The sequence below is a fragment of the Polyodon spathula genome, chromosome 14 (genome assembly GCF_017654505.1).
Source record: "Polyodon spathula isolate WHYD16114869_AA chromosome 14, ASM1765450v1, whole genome shotgun sequence".
Lineage (NCBI taxonomy): Eukaryota > Metazoa > Chordata > Actinopteri > Acipenseriformes > Polyodontidae > Polyodon > Polyodon spathula.
In genome coordinates, this window is record NC_054547.1 from 12,025,766 (window position 1) to 12,046,185 (window position 20,420).

The 20,420-nt window shown below is 37.0% G+C and overlaps 1 protein-coding gene across 12 annotated transcripts in view; it reads right to left on the reverse strand.

Annotated features, from left to right (window-relative positions):
* Positions 1-1,467: 1,467 nt before the first annotated feature.
* LOC121326355 (protein SMG7-like) overlaps positions 1,468-20,420 on the reverse strand; it is a 53,691-nt gene continuing 34,738 nt past the window's right edge. For 6 of the 12 annotated variants that reach the window (XM_041269596.1, XM_041269590.1, XM_041269589.1 and 3 more), the window contains 17 exons: positions 20,048-20,207; positions 19,608-19,761; positions 19,380-19,450; positions 18,406-18,466; positions 17,288-17,329; positions 13,052-13,171; positions 12,477-12,906; positions 12,137-12,260; positions 10,617-10,990; positions 10,030-10,422; positions 7,187-7,333; positions 6,631-6,717; positions 6,185-6,347; positions 5,566-5,766; positions 4,611-4,781; positions 3,067-3,218; positions 1,468-2,778 (listed from right to left, as the gene is read on the reverse strand). In XM_041269596.1, the coding sequence (XP_041125530.1) occupies positions 2,665-2,778; positions 3,067-3,218; positions 4,611-4,781; positions 5,566-5,766; positions 6,185-6,347; positions 6,631-6,717; positions 7,187-7,333; positions 10,030-10,422; positions 10,617-10,990; positions 12,137-12,260; positions 12,477-12,906; positions 13,052-13,171; positions 17,288-17,329; positions 18,406-18,466; positions 19,380-19,450; positions 19,608-19,761; positions 20,048-20,207 (2,964 nt within the window). In that variant the 3' untranslated portion in view covers positions 1,468-2,664. The remainder of the gene's footprint in view (positions 2,779-3,066; positions 3,219-4,610; positions 4,782-5,565; positions 5,767-6,184; positions 6,348-6,630; positions 6,718-7,186; positions 7,334-10,029; positions 10,423-10,616; positions 10,991-12,136; positions 12,261-12,476; positions 12,907-13,051; positions 13,172-17,287; positions 17,330-18,405; positions 18,467-19,379; positions 19,451-19,607; positions 19,762-20,047; positions 20,208-20,420) is intronic. The other 6 variants (XM_041269598.1, XM_041269591.1, XM_041269597.1 and 3 more) reach the window with 6 other exon arrangements.

The window sequence follows — 20,420 nt, forward strand, 5'->3', positions numbered from 1 at the left end:
AGAGAAACTGATAATTTTGCAGTGGTCTGTTAATTTTTTCCAGAGCTGTGTGGGTGTGTGTGTATATATGTGTGTGTATATATATATATATATATATATATATATATATATATATATATATATATATATATATATATATATATATATATAATATATATATATATATATATACACACACACACACACACACACACACACACACAAACACATTATATATATATATATATATATATATATATATATATATATATATATATATATATATATATATATATATATATATAAATCAACACACACTTGACATTTAGGGAGAACATGGTTTACTTTATTAAAAGGCATAGCCAATTCCAGCAATTTCTGCAGAATGTCTTGCTCAGAAAGACAGAAAACACAAAAGCTTATAACACAAACCAGATTCTGACGAGGAACCCCTTGGCTTGTCTCAGGAGTGTTGTCGTCCTCCCCCCCCCCCCCCCCCCCCCCCCTCCTCAAAAAAACAAAACAAAACAAAAAATACTAAACATTCCAAACATCATATTCTCATGCAGAGTTTAAGTGATACTCTCCTTGTACCACAACACTGGGTAACTGGGACAGGATGGCTGGTACAAAGAATATTTAATACTGTGCCAAGTTCTATTTAGGGTGGAAGTAATGTTCTTTAATTTGAACATTGGGATGTTATAGCTGCCCAAATACAGAATATTCTCTGTATGTTATCTTACAAGATGTTACTGTGTTCAAAGGTCCAAAATGTTGAATAAATAATGAGGATTATCAGTTTATAGTGGACACAGAAGAGCAATAACCCTAAAACTGTCAAGCCAGACTATACCAAGATCAAGGTCAGGCATTTTCAGAAATATGCCTCATTTCCATGTACCTGCCAAAAAACCTAGTCTTTCAATGATCCAGAAACAAACAGTACAAGATACACAACTGCTGGATAATTTTAAACCCAAACATTTTTTTTGGAAGGTTCAGGATTTTTGGCCAATGGAAACAAGGCAAACAAGGCAATGCTGAAATAATACCCAGTTGTAAAGATGTCCCAGCACCCAAACTTTTTTTCTTTTTTAATAATTTGAAATGCAAGAAAAGCACGATCACACAGCAAGTAGACGTTTCATTTCTAGTTACTCAGTTTAATAAAATGCTTTCCTACATGAAAATATAAAGAAATGCTAGTTTTCCCCTTGTACACAAGATTCATTCTTCTTTTACCCTTTAAAATACCAAATAAAAATGTCTCCTTTGTTGCCCTGATTGTAAAGAAATAACCTTATATATACTTTTCTTAACCATGTACATCTGTGACCTGTAGGTTCTGATCCTGTGATAAAACTAGAGGATGCCCACATTAAATTACATTTAGTCTCTTGAATTCTGCTGCGGCTTTGCAGTGCCAACCCGATCTCTTTTTTTTTTTTTTTTTTTTTTTTTTTTTTTTTTTTTTTTAAGGCAAGTACGAACAAGCACTCGGCTGCATTACTGTCAATCACATTATTTACCCTCAGACCTGGCTTTGTGCCCTGTATTGCTGAACCAGCAGCTCTGCTGGACCCATTTACTTATATTTATTTATGTTTTTAAAAAGACACTGCTCACAATGATATAAAACTACAAGCCAGTCACAAAGAAAGCCACCTAAAGCTGTTTATAGACTATTAAAAGAACATGAACTAAACAAAGAATCAAATCACTGGTAAGCAAATAGTAAAATTTCAGATATTATAAATCATAACAAGGGAGGGGGGGGGGGGGGAAATAAAGGAGGAACACCCATTTAAAACCCTGCAACTAGACAGCTGCTTAACCAGTGAACTGCAGCAAACATTACCCAGGTTTTTTTTTTTTTTTTTGGACTGCTACAGAACAAAAAATCACAAAATACAGTACTGACTAATTGCAATCTCTACTGCAGCTATTAACATTACCAACTATATCTATGCTTAGCTAATGGTGCTGTGAGGCATCTGCTCTTCTTTTACACAATACCTTTCAAGACTAGAGATGCCCCTTTTAATTAAATACATTTACAAAAGCATCTCCCAGTGCCCATCGTTCAGTAGACAGTACATTGAAAATCGAATGGGTCTACTGTATCTACATTCAGATCACAAGCAGATGTGTTCAGTAGAAATAGAGTACCCCGACTGTAATGATAAAGATGTTAAAATATTCAATTTTACTTTCTTAATGAGCAAAGCATTCGCTAGTTTGTTTTTAAAAGAAATCAAGACTTTACAGCTCTATCTTTAACTTAACCAGCCAGTCTGCACGTCTTTTCCACCTTCTTCGCTTCTCTATACAGCTCGACAGTCTTCTGGACATACAATGTAGAGAGGATAAGAGGCGGCTCTGTGGATGAGTGGTGTTAGGTAACCAAATGAGACGGATGATGGTCCTTTCCCTTGAGGTTGTCAGGAAGCATGAGTGTTCAGATTTTTATTTCTTCTTAAAAAATCTGTTTGTTGCTCAGTCACAGCTTCGTGCACACTCAGCGACTTGGTAGAGCACTTACACCCTCTTGTCACAGAGACACAGAGAGAGAGGAGAGGGCTGCCACCCGCATCGAGGGACCATGTGGGTCATTTACTGCTAACCCAACATGCCATTAATTCAGTGGAGCTTGGATTCACAAGTTGTGCCCATCCTTGCCTTTCAGTGTGGTGGGTTCATTGTGACATGCCCCCTCTGCTGCTTCTGTTTCTGCTGCATCAGCAGCTGCTCCAGCGCTGAAGGTCCGGGATGCATCATCGAGCTTGACCAGATTGACTGAGAAGCAAGAGAGACAACCTTTCAAATACATATTTATTGATTTTTTGTCGTTACTTTCCCAGGGGTTAGCCAGTGGGCTGCAATGCAGGTAGGCTGGGAAATGACTTCAGGACAGTAGTACTGGCTACAGAAACAGTTGGAGCGGAAACAACAAGGGTGGGGAACATGCTTTGAGACACTGGTCAGAAACAAAGAATAAGGATATTTGCCCATAATTTTTTTTTTGTGTAATTTGTGTAGTGTAATACAAGAAAAACCAATTTCCACAACTGTCTTTGCCTCTACCTTCAGACTGTCCAGGAGGACCGTGGAGGATTCTTCCATAGGGGATTCCTGGGCAGCCCAGGTGCTGCAGGGAGTGCTAGTCTGATGCCAGCTGTTCTCCGAAGCAGAGGAAGATGTAGCAGGCAAATAGTCCAGTCCAAATCCACTAATTGCTGAAAACAGAATACAAATTTTGTAAGCAAGCTCAATTAACCATGTATTTAATTTCAGACTAGACTGATCTTTCAGAATTGTTCACATTTAAAGTTGGTAAACACATTTTCTACAGTCTGGACATGCTGAATTCATATTGGTGTTTGCAAAGCTGTATTTTAAGTTTTTGACCTAGTAAATGCAAAAACAAAAATGTCTGCCATTGTAACGCCTGTATAATGTATTCTTATATTGATAGTTTATCCAAGCGTCAAACCCAATGTTTGACACCCATTACCTCAAAATAACCACCAAAATTAAGCTTTTCAAGGTTAAACTTGACATTCACAGGAGTCTGAGTATAGCTGTACAATTCCTTCCAAGACGTCTAAAACCAAAAACAACCAGAACTGTTACAACACCACAAAGTTCAAGAAAGCAATGGGAAACTTAACATTAAATTTTAAAAACTACTTAATGTACTGCCTATCTGCCCTCTGTGAATACTTCCTAGTTTTATTCATGCACCGCTTTACATGTGTAAGTGTGTGCAGATTTGTAATAAAAAACACATGATCATAATATTTATACACATTGCAGATTTTAAAATATATATGTTTTCTGTTCAACAGTTTAAGTCAGTAGTTAGGCTGAGGTGCATATGGTAGATCATGTATGTATGTATGTTTTTCAATACATAAAATCCAGGGTCCTCTGCACTGCACAAGATTTAGAGTGCAAGCAGTAGGACAAAGTGGACCCCGAAGCACACTGGCCTAGTTTAATACCATGCTTACTTTGCATCTACTACTAAACTATCACAGTGACACCTTCTATATCCTCCCATACCATACTCAACTATTCTCAAATTCACAACATTTCCAACATGAATGCAAGCAAAACAGATTGGCATAAGAGGTCCAGTACAAATACACTGGAAGTCCAGATTCGTAGACCTATTAAGAACTACCACTGCTATGGACTGTACACAATCCCCATGACATCTACATGGGAATGTGCACATTTTATTGTACGGTTCAAAACATGTGACAATAAAAAATAGTTTACAATGGCAGCCATTTTGATTTTGCATTCACTAGTTAAAAAAACCAAAACACAGCTTCATAAAACATATTTTAATTCAGCATCCAAATTTAATAAAATGTGTTTACCAACTTTTCCTCAAAAGTACTTTGTATAATAATTTCTGAAAAGCTGACTAGTTTATTTAATATGATCACACATTTAGCAAATATCTGTCCACCAACTAGTAACTTTGTTGGGAAATGGCTTTGCTGGCTTTCTTGTCTAAGTTCCCAGTACTAGCATGCCTTTCTAACATCCTCATCAAGCAATTATCACCATGGCAAACCACCCCTTGCACACCAGTTTAAAATGAACTTTTCTACTACCTGACTTTTCCATTTTCCAGCGATCAGCCATCCTCCTATCCCTACTGTCAGGGGTCCCTATGGGCCCGAAGTTAGAGAAAGGGATGGAGTTGTGATTGTGAGTTGGTGGGGAAGATGGCAAGCTGCTGGGGTTGGAGGAGTGAGGAGACTGGCTTGCTGGTGTTGAGTGATCTGTAGATAAAATTAAACATACACTAATAATAAAGCTTCGTAATGATTACATAAATACTCAAACCATAAAAACATTTAAAAATGCATAAGTTTAACTATCTAAAATACAACAGAAAAAGTAGACAATGCATGCTTAAGAAAACCTAATACCGCTCAAGGGAATAATGTAAAACTGTCAATTAAATCTTGATCCTACACAAGTTGAAATAACATTATGCTTTCCTGACCAGCAAAAGTAGCGCACTAGATATTTCACTCCTGTCTAATACAAGAGAGATATCAATGTAAACTGTAATTGCTATTTGTAAATGTTAGAGACAAATTTAAAAATGTACAGTGTTAACTGTAGTAAACTTAAATTCAACAAAACACAAAATCCAAATCAGTACTGAGTGTGTGTCTCACGAAACTGACTGATCAATCTCAAGGTTGTGGACTGTTATTCTACTTCTCATGGTGTTGTCTTTGGCAGCACTGAAGTCTCTGTCCTAACTCCTTCCAGGTGTGCTCAGTGGGGTTTAAATTCAGATGAACACAGGTTAAGAACAGAGATTTTTTTTCTGCTGTAGTAAAACCTGCGTATCACTAAGTAGTGCCAAAAATGTACATTATGAGCCAACACCACAGGGGTCCCTGTATCACTCACTGTGCCTTCTCCAGAATGTCTGGGCAGTGGAAGCAGAAACACATCAATAAAAAGGACCCTGTGACGAGGTATCCACGAGTTGTGCTATTGGGCTCACAGCAAAAAATCTTGCTCTTCTAGGAGGTTTCATCATATTACCTCGGCAGCATATTGTATCACTGCTGATGCGCCTGTGTGGATGATCAGTTGTTTCTCGGGCTGTTTGTTCTGCTGTTCTAAACCGATCTCTCAGGGGATGCAGATGGATGTGCTGGTCCTGGACAGGGGAAATCACTCTAGGATGGCTTGCTCTGGGTCTGTCATCTACACATCTGGTCTGTGCTTCCTGTTGTTGGAGCCCTACAAATTGTGGAGTACAATTGTAGTAGAAAATTGACGAGACCTCATGCCACCTCAATATCCAAATTGTCTGGGATGTCTCTCCCTGTGACAGACGGGGCATTATTTATTTAGTCAAATAAAAATGCTAACTTCAACATTGAACTCTTGTGTTCTATGGTCAAACTAAACTGCCCATTAATATATAAGGCTCTATTCAGATCAAAACAAACTTTATTTCACCCATGTCTGCCCAACTGGAACATTTATGCATTACTGGGAATTAGATTTTGAAGCACCAGCTCTCATTACAAAATATCATGAACAAATTGTATCTATTAATGGTGCGTTACTTTTGCTGGTCAGTATTTTAACAAGATTCCTTTATTTAGAGTCTAAACAGATGCATAAACAGGATCTAAAGTCAACTGGCCTGTACCTGAGCTGGCAGGAAGGGATGGAGACCATGGAGTTCCTTCAAAGAGGGAATACAGCGAAGGCTCCTGATGCGACAGGGAACAGGTTACCTCCGGCTTTGTGCTGGTTGCCATGTTTTTACCATAGGCCTCACTGAAAATGCTGTTATTTTGATAGATGTTGTCCTACAGGAGATAACAGGAACAAAACGTGTATAAAAAGTATACAAAAAAAAAGTATGCACTACAATTTATATTTGAAATTTACAGTTCATACATTGCACTTGCAACTTTCTGAACAGTTAACTCTCATAACCAACTTTTTTCTTTCTTACATTTTTTTCCCCCCCTTTAATTCACGTCACCAGTTTCGAGCAACTAATTCTTCCCAGCATGAAACCCATGTCTGGTTCACATGGCAATTGCTTTCACTTCTCGTAAAGACTTCTGTAAGCATTCTTTAACTGACCTGAATCGAAAACCCAGACAAGGAGAGAAGTGATGAAGGCTGTGCTATCATCTCTGATGGTCTTTCCACCCTTGACTGGTTTGGCAACTACAAGAGAGAGAAAGTATACAATTACTGCTGCAAAAAACAAACCAAAAAAAAATAAATAAATAAATAAAAAAAATCATAAAAAGTAAATACTAAAAACAAAATTAACTGTACAAATTATGCTGACTATTTATTTATTTATTTTTTTAAGACAAATGTATATTTTAAAATAGCTTTACTAAAGAAATGATACAAAATAAATAAATTAATTAAAAAACGACAATGAGCCTGGAGTTATGAATTCTAAATACTTGTAAAACAAACATGGAAGTTGAAAATGGCATTTAACAAAATACAAAAGAATGCCCATTGCCAGAGTCATTATTCAGTAATGCCCTCAACATTTAATCCTGGAGAAGCTGCTGAAATGAACACATGAAGACAGAAGGCAATACATGAATATTAACTCGAGTCAAAAAAAAAAAAAAAGGAGACAGAATAAAACCGGCAAGGCAGGTAGACTACATACAAATAGATTTCTTCCAGGAGCAGTGCCTACAGGGCCGGCCAAGGCCTGGTAAAAATCGTGAGGTTTAGTAAAGACCAGATCTTCCTCCTCAAAATCAGCTAAACTTTTTAACAGATCAGGAGGTAGGAGAGGGGAGCTCTTGGTGTCCTACAAAGAGTGATAGAACAATAGGAAGAAGAAAAAACACACAGAGAACAGGAATCAGACAAGTAGAAAGGCCAGAGGAGTTGAACAGGGTAGATATAACAAGAAGGTTTTTTTCCGAAGAAAAAAAACAGTACAGATAGGTACCATCACACTACACTCAGATACAAATAAAAAGGAGAGAAGATTGTACACAAGGTCTCTGGACCACAAACCAATACATAATATTGCCTTCATAAATAAAACAATAAAATAAGCAACTACACACAACTCGCCTCATTAACCATTTATTGTATATACGTAGAGCAACTTGGTATGGGTACGAAATATCAATGTGTATTCTTGTTTATACTGGCATCGTATAACTTTCAGTCATCACACATTGTTGACTTCTGGAGTTCTCAGAATCATGTCTAAAGTAAGCACACAAGGCCAAAGAGTGCCACAGGGGGACAGGTTTATAGTCACACACAAAGACACCTCATGTAATTAGAGACTATATACACACACACACACACACACACACACACACACACAGAGTACCAGTCAAAAGTTTGAGTACACTTGCTGGAAACTAGGTTTTTTTCATAATTGATAATGTTTTACGTCGTATAGGTTTCTGTAAATACTTGAAAATGAAAACACGTTACAATGTATAAAACAAAACATAAGGCGTATCAAAGCAATGTTCAAGAAAATTGAAAATTGTCTCTAAATCTTGGATTCCTCAAAATAGCCACCCTTTACCTTGATAACAGCCTCACAAACACGAGGCATTCGGTTAGCAAGTTTCAGCAAGAAATTACCCGACATGTCTTCCAAGCTGTTCTGCAGCAATTCCCAGAGATGTAGGGCACTTGTGGGTAGCTTTGCTTTGACTCTTCTGTCCAGTTCATCCCATACAAGTTCTATGGGACTGAGGTCTGGAGACTGGGCAGGCCAGGTCATTACATGGAGTTGTCCTTCACTTTCCTTCTTTGCCAGATAGTTCTTGCACAACTGTGGGGTGTGTTTGGGGTCATTATCTTGCTGAAGAATGAAGGACTGCCCAACTAGCTGTAATCCTGACGGAATGGCACGCCTCTGAAGTATGCATCGATAGCCATGCTGGCTGAGCTTGCCATGGACATGTCACCAGCAAAGCAACCCCAGAACATGACACTGCCTCCTACATGCTTGACAGTGGGAACCACACATGCAGAACTCATGTACAACAATCGGCAGTTGGACCCAAATATTTCAAATTTGGACTCATCGGTCCATAAGACCAACTTTCACTCCTCAAAATGCCTTTCTGTGTTTTTTGGCCCAGGCAAGTGTCTTCCTCTTATTCTGCACTCTTAACAATGGTTTCTTTGCAGCAATTCTTCCAGTTAGGCCAGCTTCACGCAATTTCCTCTGAACAGTTGATGTTAAAATGTACTTCTAGTACCATTTAGCTGAGCTTGTACTTCAGGGGCAGTTAAAATCGCTGGTTTCGCTGACTTGTGACTCGAATGAACTTGTTCTCTGATTCTGAGGTCACCCTTGGCCTGCCTGACCTTGTTCAGTCCTCATGAGTGCTAGTTTCTACAAATCGTTTGATGGTCTTGGCCACAGCAGTTACAGACACCTGCAAAGTTCTTGCGATTTGTCTTAAAGATTGACCTTCATTTCTTAAAGTAAAGTAATTACAGACTTATTTTTTCTTTGCTTAACTGAGCATATTTTGGCATTTTTTGCTCCCTTACATCAGGAATGACAAACTTGTGCCTATGCTACATATACTTACAATAATCATGGACCCTCACCTGCTAACAATAACTGGTGACATGCTAGTTAACTCTTAGAACATCTAACAAAGATACTTTTATACATAGGCCAGTGTTCTAACACCATGTTACACACATTTCAGACTTTTAACTGTCTTGGGCTTCAGACCGACATCCCCTTGCTTTGGGTGACCATTTCATTGAACCTGACAGAGTTACATTTTCATTTAAAAATACAATTTTTGAATGCAGTTCACTTATGATTATCAGCTTATATAAGTACACATAACATATAATGAAATATTAAGTGTTTATAGACAAGTTTATACAGTTAAAAGCATAGATAATCATGAAAAACCTGGCTTCAAGCAGGTGTACTCAAACTTATGACTGGTACTGTATGTGTATTTTATATATATATATATATATATATATATATAATATTATATATATATATATATATATATATATATATATATATAATTTTGAGAACCATTAAAGTTGCAGCTCTACAGTACCTCCAAACTGTAAATTTAAGGATGTTGGAAATGATGGTTTGTGAATAGTTACATACCACACTAAATTAATACATAAATAAAAGCAAATTATTTCCCATGGTGGCATCCTCTAAATGTGAACTACAATATGTGAACTAGAAGAATTTAGTGATGGAGTACCACCAGAGAAAAATACCCCTCATTCATCCCAGGCATTCTTTTGCTTTTCTTTCTTTGATTTCCTCTTTCTGTGTCAGTCCAAACACGCACAGTTAAACGTGCTGGTGTTAATAAAAAGGTTTTTAAAACATACTTTGTCTCTTTTCCTTGAGAAACTATATAAAATAGGTAGTTTTTTTAATTAATTTTTTTTTAAATAAAAAAAAATCAAGTGATTTAAATCAACCAACTCTGCAAAAGTAAAGGACAGAGTATAAAAGGTGGCTTTTACCTCAAAGGATGGCACCCTAGGTGCACTGTCCTGGTCTGGGCGGAAGACCCCCTGTTGCCTCTTGACCAAGCGCTCATTGTTTACTTGCTGTCCAATCATCTGCCTGGTGTCAGTCAAGCGGTATGGAGAATCCCAGTAAAACTCCTGTGCTTTAACATCCGATGTGCTCTGGGGGAATGGTTCCACAGGGAACTGCCTCATTTTCTTTTCCATATTAACCTGCTGTTGTTGCTGCACTTGTATGGTTTGAAGAGACTGCTCAAACAGCTTTAGTGGATCCTGAGTCTGCATGTAAAATGGCTGCTTTACAGTCATCTGTAATGGCATCTTTTGGATTGGAGGCTGTGCCTGGTGCTGATTCCACAGCTGGTTGGACTGGTCAGTTTGCATGTACTGCAGAGAAACAGATTCATTAACATTTCCATTTATCTATCCATTCAGCATATACACTGCATAGGGTTAAACCTTTCTTGAAAGGTGACATACAAGTAAATAGTGGCTTTCCTATATTACTGCAGGTAGCAAGATACCCTTTGTCATTTTAATAGTAAAATGTAAAAACAAACAAACAAAAAACTTTGCTTTACCTGCTGCATCCCAGGATAAGGGGGGCTTTTCCCAAGCTGCTGCACTGGTTTAGCTGGCGAATGCTGTTGCTGTAACATAGTCTGAACCTGAAGCTGAGCTGGAGGCTGCCCCTGTTGTGGTGGTGGTGCTGTGTGTGGTTGCTGTGGACCCTGCTGCTGCTGAGGTCCTTGATTCAAAGCCCCTGGCGCCGATGGCCTCTGCTGACTGTAGGGAATGTGCGATTGCTTCCCAGCTTGGACCGGATTACCTGTCTGGGGATGGGTGGCAGACTGGAGGAAAGGTCCTGGTACAGATACCCCAGTTGAGAATGTGTAACCAGGGTTCATTGAAAAAGCAACTGGTGGAGGTATAACATATCCAGGTGGAGGGAATCCTGGAGGAGCATGATAAATAGGAATAGAATAAACAAACAGTGTTTTGCTTTTTAAAAATAATTTTAAAAAAATCTATTTAAACTTACATATTTTTTCAAACACTATATCAAACACTCGTGACTATAGAAAAGAAAAAATGTTTCCTCCCTCGGTTTGTTTATAACTAGTCAAATGGCATTAAAAACAATACTATAGGTCACTTGATAACAATAAGATGCAGATTACTTAGTTTGTCAAATAAACAAACAATTACCGTACTCCTTCGAATTTAAGACAGAGCCCAAATTTCTCACCCTCAACTTGAAGAAAACTAAATAAAATAAGATTAATTTATTCATATAAGAAGCTGTCTGCTTATACAAGCATTACAGGTTATGCGCTGCTTCTCATTTCCAGTCGTGACTACTCGCACCTGTTTTTCTCCCTTTTTGTGAAATGTAGTACTGTTTGGCAAATAGAAAAATACACGGGGTGTGATTAGCACTGAGCGTAATAACTGAAAAGCTGAAATTGTAAAAGCTTCCCTCTGAATTCCTCAGGAAGTAATGATGCTTTGTGACAGGGAGGACCCTGCTGCTGGTTCAACTGTGCTGTTGCTGTGGTAAACAGGAAGGCTTGCCCGGAGCTGATCGAGAGGTCCTGATTGGCTGGGGGGGGGGGGGGGGGGGGGGGTGCCTGGGGAGCCTACACCTGTTTAAGAAGGAAGCAGCGCCAGTCTGAAGCTACTGCAAAGCCACAGCTACACAGACAGGCACTCAGTGAAAGCTTGCTTTGTTTACATTGAGGAGGAGGAGGAGGAGGAGAGTGTCTGCCCTGCAGGATAACTACTACGGAGTCAGTCACGTTGCAGTTTGTGTGCTCGGGCAGTCTCATCTTTTGTTGGCGATTTTAATACACTCATTACTATACTCCAATTAATGACGCAGGTCATTTTTGAGAAGGAAATAGGTTTTAAAAAGGTGTCTTAAATTCGATAGAATACGGTACATTATTAAATCATGAACTTTACACATGACTTGATGGAAGCAGAAGACTTGGGTAGAATAAACCAGTCAAGATAAAATGAGTTTCTGTCCAAGTCCTAATGACATTTTTATTTAGCTAATCTAATTCTAAAGTCTAACTGTCGATAATCCATAATGCACCTGGTCTGCTGGGAAGAGGAGGAAAAGCTCCTGGGTGGTGAATTGGGATGAACTGTGAGGAGCTGCTAGTCTGTGTCGGAGTCTGAGTAACTGGAGTCTTCCTCACTTCAGATTGTGCCTTTATCTAAAAAAAAATACTTTGTTTAATCTATTCAAATTTTCAAGAGGAACATAAAACAAACAAAAAAAAGTTAATAAAATGTTCAGAAGTTTGTTATATAAATACACACACATTCGTGTATATATTTACATACATAAAGATACAGTCATACATGATAACTGTTCTTCTATCTGGATAATTATGCTCGCTTTCTTAGTAAATTATAAAGAAGCTCTTTACCTGCACTGCCACGTTCTGCTTTCCTAGCTCTGTTGTCTTCTCATTGCTGTTTTTCTTAGGTTCACTCTTTCTCTTGTCTTTCTTTAAATCAGTTTTGTTTGCCATATTATTGCCTTTATTATAGTCCTTTTCCTTCATCCCATCTTTCGGATGGTGGTTTCTTGTCGGATCCCTGGACTGCTCCCTGGGCTTAATATTTTCTTTGAATGTTACAACAGGTTTCTCTCCACTCTCTGAACTGCAGTTCTGGGTCTTCCCAATAGAAAGTACTGATTTAAGTCCTTGGCTGCCCTCGTTGGAAGTTTGCTCTGCATTGGAATACTCCTGCAAGACTGGACCATCTTTGTTCTCAGGCAGCTCCGCAATGGCTAGTTCTGGGATGTCAGTTACAAAAACAAGTCTATCCTCCTCACTTCTGCACAGAAGCAGTCTGGAAGGAGAGCAATACGATAAAAGCCAAGTGTGAGTCCCACATAGCCAACTCTCATGCTAATAAGGCGATGCATCAGGTAGCAACCATTTCTACTAATGCCAAAACACTGATTAAAAGAAGTTAGTCATAAATTGCACAGTACCTGGGATGATTTTCTGCCACCCATTTTCCTAGACAGATCAGTCTCTGGTGACGTGTCCTCAGTTGTTGACCTTTCTTGTCTACTACAATGCCTTGGTGCCCCTTAAAGAAATCCAGGTTCCTATTGTGAGCAAACGTAACACAAACATTACAGTAAATCTATGATACATTTTGGCACTGGAAAGTTAATAATATTATACACACACACACACACACACGCACACACACAAACACACACACAGTGGCTTGCAAAAGTATTCAGACCCCTGACCAATTTTCTCATATTACTGAATTACAAATGGTACATTCAAATTTCGTTCTGTTCGATATTTTATTTTAAAACACTGAAACTCAATCAATTATTGTAAGGTGACATTGGTATTATGTTGGGAAATATTTAAGAAAAATAAAATAACTGAAATATCTTGCTTGCATAAGTATTCAACCCCCACACTAATATTTGGTAGAGCCACCTTTCGCTGCAATAACAGCTTTAAGTCTTTTGGGGTAAGTATGTACCAGCTTTGCAAACAGTGTCAGAGTGATTTTGGCCCATTCTTCTTGGCAGATTTGCTCCAGGTTGTTCAGGTTGGTTGGACGACGCTTGTGGACCGCAATTTTCAAATAGTGCCACAGATTCTCAATGGGATTGAGATCAGGACTTTGACTGGGCTACTGTAGGACATTCACCTTTTTGTTCTTAAGCCACTCCAATGTTGCTTTGGCCTTGTGCTTGGGATGATTGTCCTGCTGAAAGGTGAATTTCCTCCCAAGCTTCAGTTTTTTAGCGGACTGAAGCAGATTCTTTTGCTGTATTTTCTTGTATTTTGCTCCATCCATTCTTCCTTCAATTGTAACAAGATGTCCAGTCCCTGCTGATGAGAAGCATCCCCACAGCATGATGCTGCCACCACCATACTTCACTGTAGGGATGGTGTGTCTTGAGGCATGGGCAGCGTTAGGTTTGCGCCACACATAGCGCTTTGAGTTTTGGCCAAAAAGCTCTATCTTTGTCTCATCTGACCACAAAACCTTTTCCCACATAGCAGCTGGGACACTCTCATGCTTTCTGGCAAACTCCAGACGTGCTTTCAGATGGTACTTTTTGAGTAACGGCTTCTTTCTTGCCACCCACCTATACAGGCCAGTGTTATGCAGAGCTCTTGATATGGTTGACTGGTGCACCATTACTCCACTCCCAGCCACTGAACTCTGTAGCTCCTTCAAAGTGATTGTTGGCCTCTCTGTGGCTTCTCTCACAAGTCTCCTTTTTGTTTGAGCGCAGAGTTTTGAGGGACGGCCTTTTCTTGGCAGTGCCTTGGTGGTCTGATGCAGCTTCCACTTCCTGATTACTGATCCAACTGTGCTCTCTGGGATATCCAAACACTTGGATATTATTTTGTACCCTTTCCCTAATCTATGCATTTGTATTACTTTATCTCTAACTTCTGTAGAATGCTCTTTGGTCTTCATTTCCCTTCAGATTCACAGCCTTACCAATGATCCTTCAACAGTGGGGTTTTTATCCAGAAAATGTGACAGCAACTTTAATGATTCACAGGTGGAGGCCAATGGTAAGGTAATTGTGTCCTCGTTTGGGCAATTTCTTTCATCGGTGCAAACTGGGAGCTTCCACAGCACAGGGGTTGAATACTTATGCAAGCAAGATATTTCAGTTTTTTATTTTTCTTAAAAATATTTCCCAACATAAAACCAATGTCACCTTACAATAACTAATTCTGAGTTTCAGTGTTTAAAAATAAAATATCAAACAGAATGAAATTTCAATGTACCATTTGTAATTCAGTAATATGAGAGAATTGGTCAGGGGTCTGAATACTTTTGCAAGCCACTGTGTGTGTGTGTGTGTGTGTGTGTATATATTATTCATTTTATATATAAAAAAATCCTGCCAAAACTGGGAGACATGCTATGTGAAACAATTGTCAGTCAAAGCTAACATTAACCCTTTGCGGACTGAAGGTTGTGCCACTAGGTCAGGTGGACTGAATTTCTTTTTTTGTGGTGTATCTATGTTGAATTGCTCCTTGTTAATGAGCTTTACAATCTGTATGCAGCACTGAAAACATCTCTAGTAGTGGGTGTGCAGAATACTAGCTTCTCATACTAGTATTATCTTTAACAAGTATTAATAAAAAATTAGACATTTCAAAATCTACCATGAAACAATATACTACTATTATGGCTTTCTGCAGACGTTTGCGATATCATTTTGTACTTTCTTTGATTACATGATGTAAATAGCTAAATTACTTTCTCATTATATATATATATATATATATATATATATATATATATATATATATATATATATATATATATATATATATATATATAAAACAGTTTTAGTAGTTCAAATGTATGGGGTCACAAGTTTAGACATTGAAGATCTTTAGAGTTTTGTTTCTTAAAATTTTTCTTAGAAAACAACGTTTTCAAAACGTGTTGCAAAAGTTTTGCTTTCTCCTAAAAAAATAAAATTTTATTATTTATTTATTTGTGCGAAATCTCCAAAAAGCTCACTCAAAAGTATTCATATCCTTTGATGCTATGATAGTTTTGTCTAGGTGCTAGAAATTTCAATATGATAATGCAGAACCTAATTCTAGAAAATGTTGGATTGTAGGTGAACATTCTTAGAGAGTATAAAAGGGTTAGGCACAGGATGAATGCTGTCATTATCAATAAGTCAACATCGGAAAAAGTAAAAGAGCTATCTGAAGACTTTAGGTTGAAAATCTATTGTCAAAGCTGGAGAAGGACACAAGATTTCCAAGCAATTAAGCATCTAAATTTCAACTATTGTTTTTATTATCAAGTACAAGACTCAAGGTACTGTCACAACACTCCCTTGGTCTGGAAGAAAGAAGGTTCTTTCACTAAGAACAAGTAAAAGAATTGTGAGAAAGGTTAACAATCCAAGATTAACTGCCAAAGATATTCAAAGTGCACTGGCTGCAAGTGGGACTGGGGTTTCCATTTCAACCAGATAGAGTGTTGCATGGTGAAGGTCTCAATGGTCGCAAGCCAAGATAAAAGCCCTCTTAGGAAAACGTCACAAGGAAAAAAAATCGCTTAGTCTGCAAAACGGCATTTAAATGATGGATGAGTTCTGGTTAAAAGTTATGGCTTGATGAAACAAACAAAAAAAAGGATCCATTTGGTCACGTGGATAGTCATTACGTTTGGAGAAAGTCTGGAAAGGCGTAGAAAAAAAAGAACACCATACCTATTGTCAAGCATGGAGGTGGCAATATCCTTCTATGGGGCTGTTTTTCCTCCAATGGCACAGTAAATTTAGTTGCAATACATGGTCAAATGGATTTCACAGCATACCAAAAGATATTGGCCAATCATCTGAAACCCTCCACTACAAAACTTGGTTTAAAGCGCAACTGGACGTTGCACAACACAACATCAAAATATACTCTAAATCTAATGAATTGAAATGATCTAAATCTGACTGAGTATCTCTGGTATGAGTTGAAGGCGGCTGTGCACAATAGAAGTACTCGGAATTTGAATTAACTGGAATAATTTTGCGTTGAAACATATTTAAAAATAAATAAATAAAAATAAATAAATAAATAAAATAAACGAATAATGCCAAAAGGTCACAGACAAATATCCCAATCGTTTAAAAAGAGGTTATTGCTAAAAGGTGCCTAAACTAGCTATTCATTTCATACTTGACATTTTTGGAGTTTTGCAAAAAATGCTGAAATAATGTAGACTAATTTATAAATAATCAAATCTATTTTTAACTTTTTCTACAAAAGATTTTACCTATAATTCTTTGTGTTCAAGAAAAGATTAATTTCCACTGGGCTATGCAAACTTTTGACTACAACTGTATGTGTGTGTAATGTATATATATATATATATATATATATATATATATATATATATATATATATATATATATATATATATATATATATATATATATTTTTTTTAAGTTCGTCTCAATCCTAAAATTCTAGGAGATGCAAAACTTTTGGCCATAGCTGTACATGCCCATCACAGCACTACAGAAAAATGAGTTGACTTGGGGCTGTTGTTACTTTTTAAAATGGTAAAGCCCATAGTGCAAACTTCCATATACTTCAACATGTCAACTCATATCTTAAACTGAAGCTGTCATCCTGTACTTTAATACCAGTTTTTTGACATCAGTCAGCAAAGCAGCAGTACTAGTTAAAAGCTATTATCTTACCTGGCACGAAGTGAAATTGACAATGGGAATTCCAAAAAATACCTGTTAAATAAAATAAAAATAACAACAAAAAAAAACCTGAGACAAAACGCACATACCACCAGCCATTATCTACTGTACTTTGATACAGGATTTAATACAAATGCTTAGATTTTCTCCTATCTATGCAACTACTCACAAGAAATAAATAAGTTACTTTACACATTGTATTTGTTGAGAATTAAAATAAAAAGAAACTACAGTATTCTATTTTTCCCAGAGCATAGAAAATAAGTCATTATTGTGTGTCTGGAAGTTGCTACAGTTTGGTTTCTATTGACCAATTACACGTGGCCTTGGTTGCTTAGCAACAGCATCCAAGTTAATTATACCCTACTACAGCTGTAGGCTGGGGTGTATAGTTATTGATTTTATACTCAAATTAGTCCTTCCAGTCCTCCTGGCCTACTTAAAGCCAAATACAAATACATGTTTCTTGTCCTTAAAGGGTTAATAAGAGAGGATCAAGTTATAATGCCTTGTTTCCATCTAGCACTAGGAACAACTCAATCTCCGCTATCTGTGGCCAGTCAGACTGGCACGGTTTTCATCAGAAGAGGATTCAACTTGGTCCCAAACATTTCTGGCAAAGGTCACATTGACTGAGCTCTCCCTTTATGAACTCAGGGTCACCCAGATGACATTCAGAGTCACGCAATTGGTATGTCAGATGAAGACATAATGCAATATGTTACAATACATTTCTGCTGATAAAAAAACCATATACACTGTACTCAGATCTATTTTAGTTTTGTATTTCAGAGTCTAACCATGTCGTAGGTGCGCCATTATCATTAGAATGTCACAGCCTCTATCAGTAGGGACAGGACGGGCACAAAACATATCACACGACATTACAAACTCATAATGTCAAAGTCCAATTTCAAATCACAATTCTTCCACTAAAATCCAATGGGATTGACTGTAAATCACATTCAATAGATTCCCAGCGACAGACTGAAAAAAAGGCACAAGTTAACTTTATACACCAAGTTGGACATTTCAAATGCTATTTGCTCCATAGTGTATGGCCCTCTTAAATTCCCCTGTTCAAAACATGACAGTTTTAAGGCACTCACCTGAGTGCAGGTCTGAGGGCCAAGAACCCCTGCAGCTCAAACTCTTCTGGTAGAGGGGTTTCTGAAAAACATTTTAAAAACGTTTAAAAACTGCAAAATCTCTCTTGAATGATCTGAAAATATGCATTGAAATACAATATTTTTATTAACTGAAGCATTACTACTGAAAAAACTATTCTGCATTACGATGTCATAATCTGACATTTTAAGTCACATATAACTAATAATAATAATAATAATAATAATAATAATAATAATAATAATAATAATAATAATGTGTAACAAAAAAAATATTATTTTTTGTTCCTGGGTAGTAAGTGTTACTTCCTAATTGCTTATGCCTCAAAAGTATAGAAAATGGCTATTATTCCCCACAAACTTTGCTTTTGTGACCAGGACAGTGATATTTCAAAATATCACTATTTCCAATGGGAAAATGGGCAAATGTGTGTCTTTTCTGTTCCCATAAAGACAGAAAAAAACAACATATGAATCCAAATTAACATGTATTTATACTAAAGTAATACAAAGATGACTACAAAAGATTTAGAAGTGAGTAGTTTTTCAAGATTTACAATTAATCTGTATTTACAGTATAATTGTAAATCTCGAAAAACTACTCACTTCTAAATCTTTTCTAGTCATCTTTGTATTACTTTAGTATAAATACATGATAATTTGGATTCATATGTTGTTTTTTTCTGACTATGTGAACGAAAAGACACACATTTGCCCATTTTCCCATTGGAAATAGTGATATTTTGAAATATCACTGTCCTGGTCACAAAAGCAAAGTTTGTGGGGAATAATAGCCATTTTCTATACTTTTGAGGCATAAGCAATTAGGAAATAACACTTACTACCCAGGAACAAAAATTGTGTTACATAGTGTAGTAATAATAATAATAATAATAATAATAATAAAATAATATAATAATAATAATAAAGAAAAAGCAGCAGCAGCAGCTGTATACCTGAGGCCCCAGAGACATCATCTTCCTTTGGCTGAAAACTGTTCAAGAGAGAAGCCAGCCATGGCCAAATACTATATTAAAACAAAAAAACAAAAAAAAAAAAAAAAAGAGAAAAATAATAATTTAAAAACATGCTAATAGACCTGGATTGTCAATTTAAAAAATTAAATTAGAAAATAAAAAACAAACATACTGCTATTCCCGTCAGTCAAATTGTTAAATACTCACTGCTGTCTTTCATTTACAGAATTCTCACGAAACACAGGTCTAAGCTTCAGCCAATCCAAGGAAACCTTGATAGCTGGGAGAGGACATTCACCCAACGTTTCCTCCCGATTCTTATTGAGCAGTGCTCGACTGCACATGACTCCAAGGAAAGACACTATTTATATATTTAAAAATAAATAAATAAATAAAAGTAACAAACATACAAATGTTAATTTAGGGTTCCACTTAATGCTTAATGCTTAACACCACATCCACTCACTCTCTCAATGTTAACACATCTAGCTCATTGAAACTGCATGAACATTTCCAGTGAGTGGCGATTTAACTTGCAAGTAAAGATAAAGTGGGGAAAAACATTGCAAGGTATGATTAGTGCAATTTAGTACCAAAAACTGAACTTACCAGAAAGATTTAATATATTTATAATAAATTATACTTACTAAAAAGTGCCAATAGCTGGATCCAGCTGAGCTGTTCATCCTGACTATAGCTATGATCAGTCTCACTGCTGAAGTCTCGCAAATGATGAAGTTCAAACAGGTTAATTACAGCGATGTGAACAAGTTGCTGTGAGCTGAACGCGTTCTGAAGAATAAGTGTCTGCAATAAATAGAATACAAAAAAACCCATTATAAAATAACCAAAAAATATTATAAAATTAAATACTGCAGACTTTATATACACGTAGGATACAGATCTAATATCTTACGTAAAACTTTAGTTAATCCATGTCAGGATATAGGATTCAATGTCTGTATTTTGATGCATTAAGAAATATTAATTTTTAGGGCTATGTCCAAAGGTTCGTTTGCT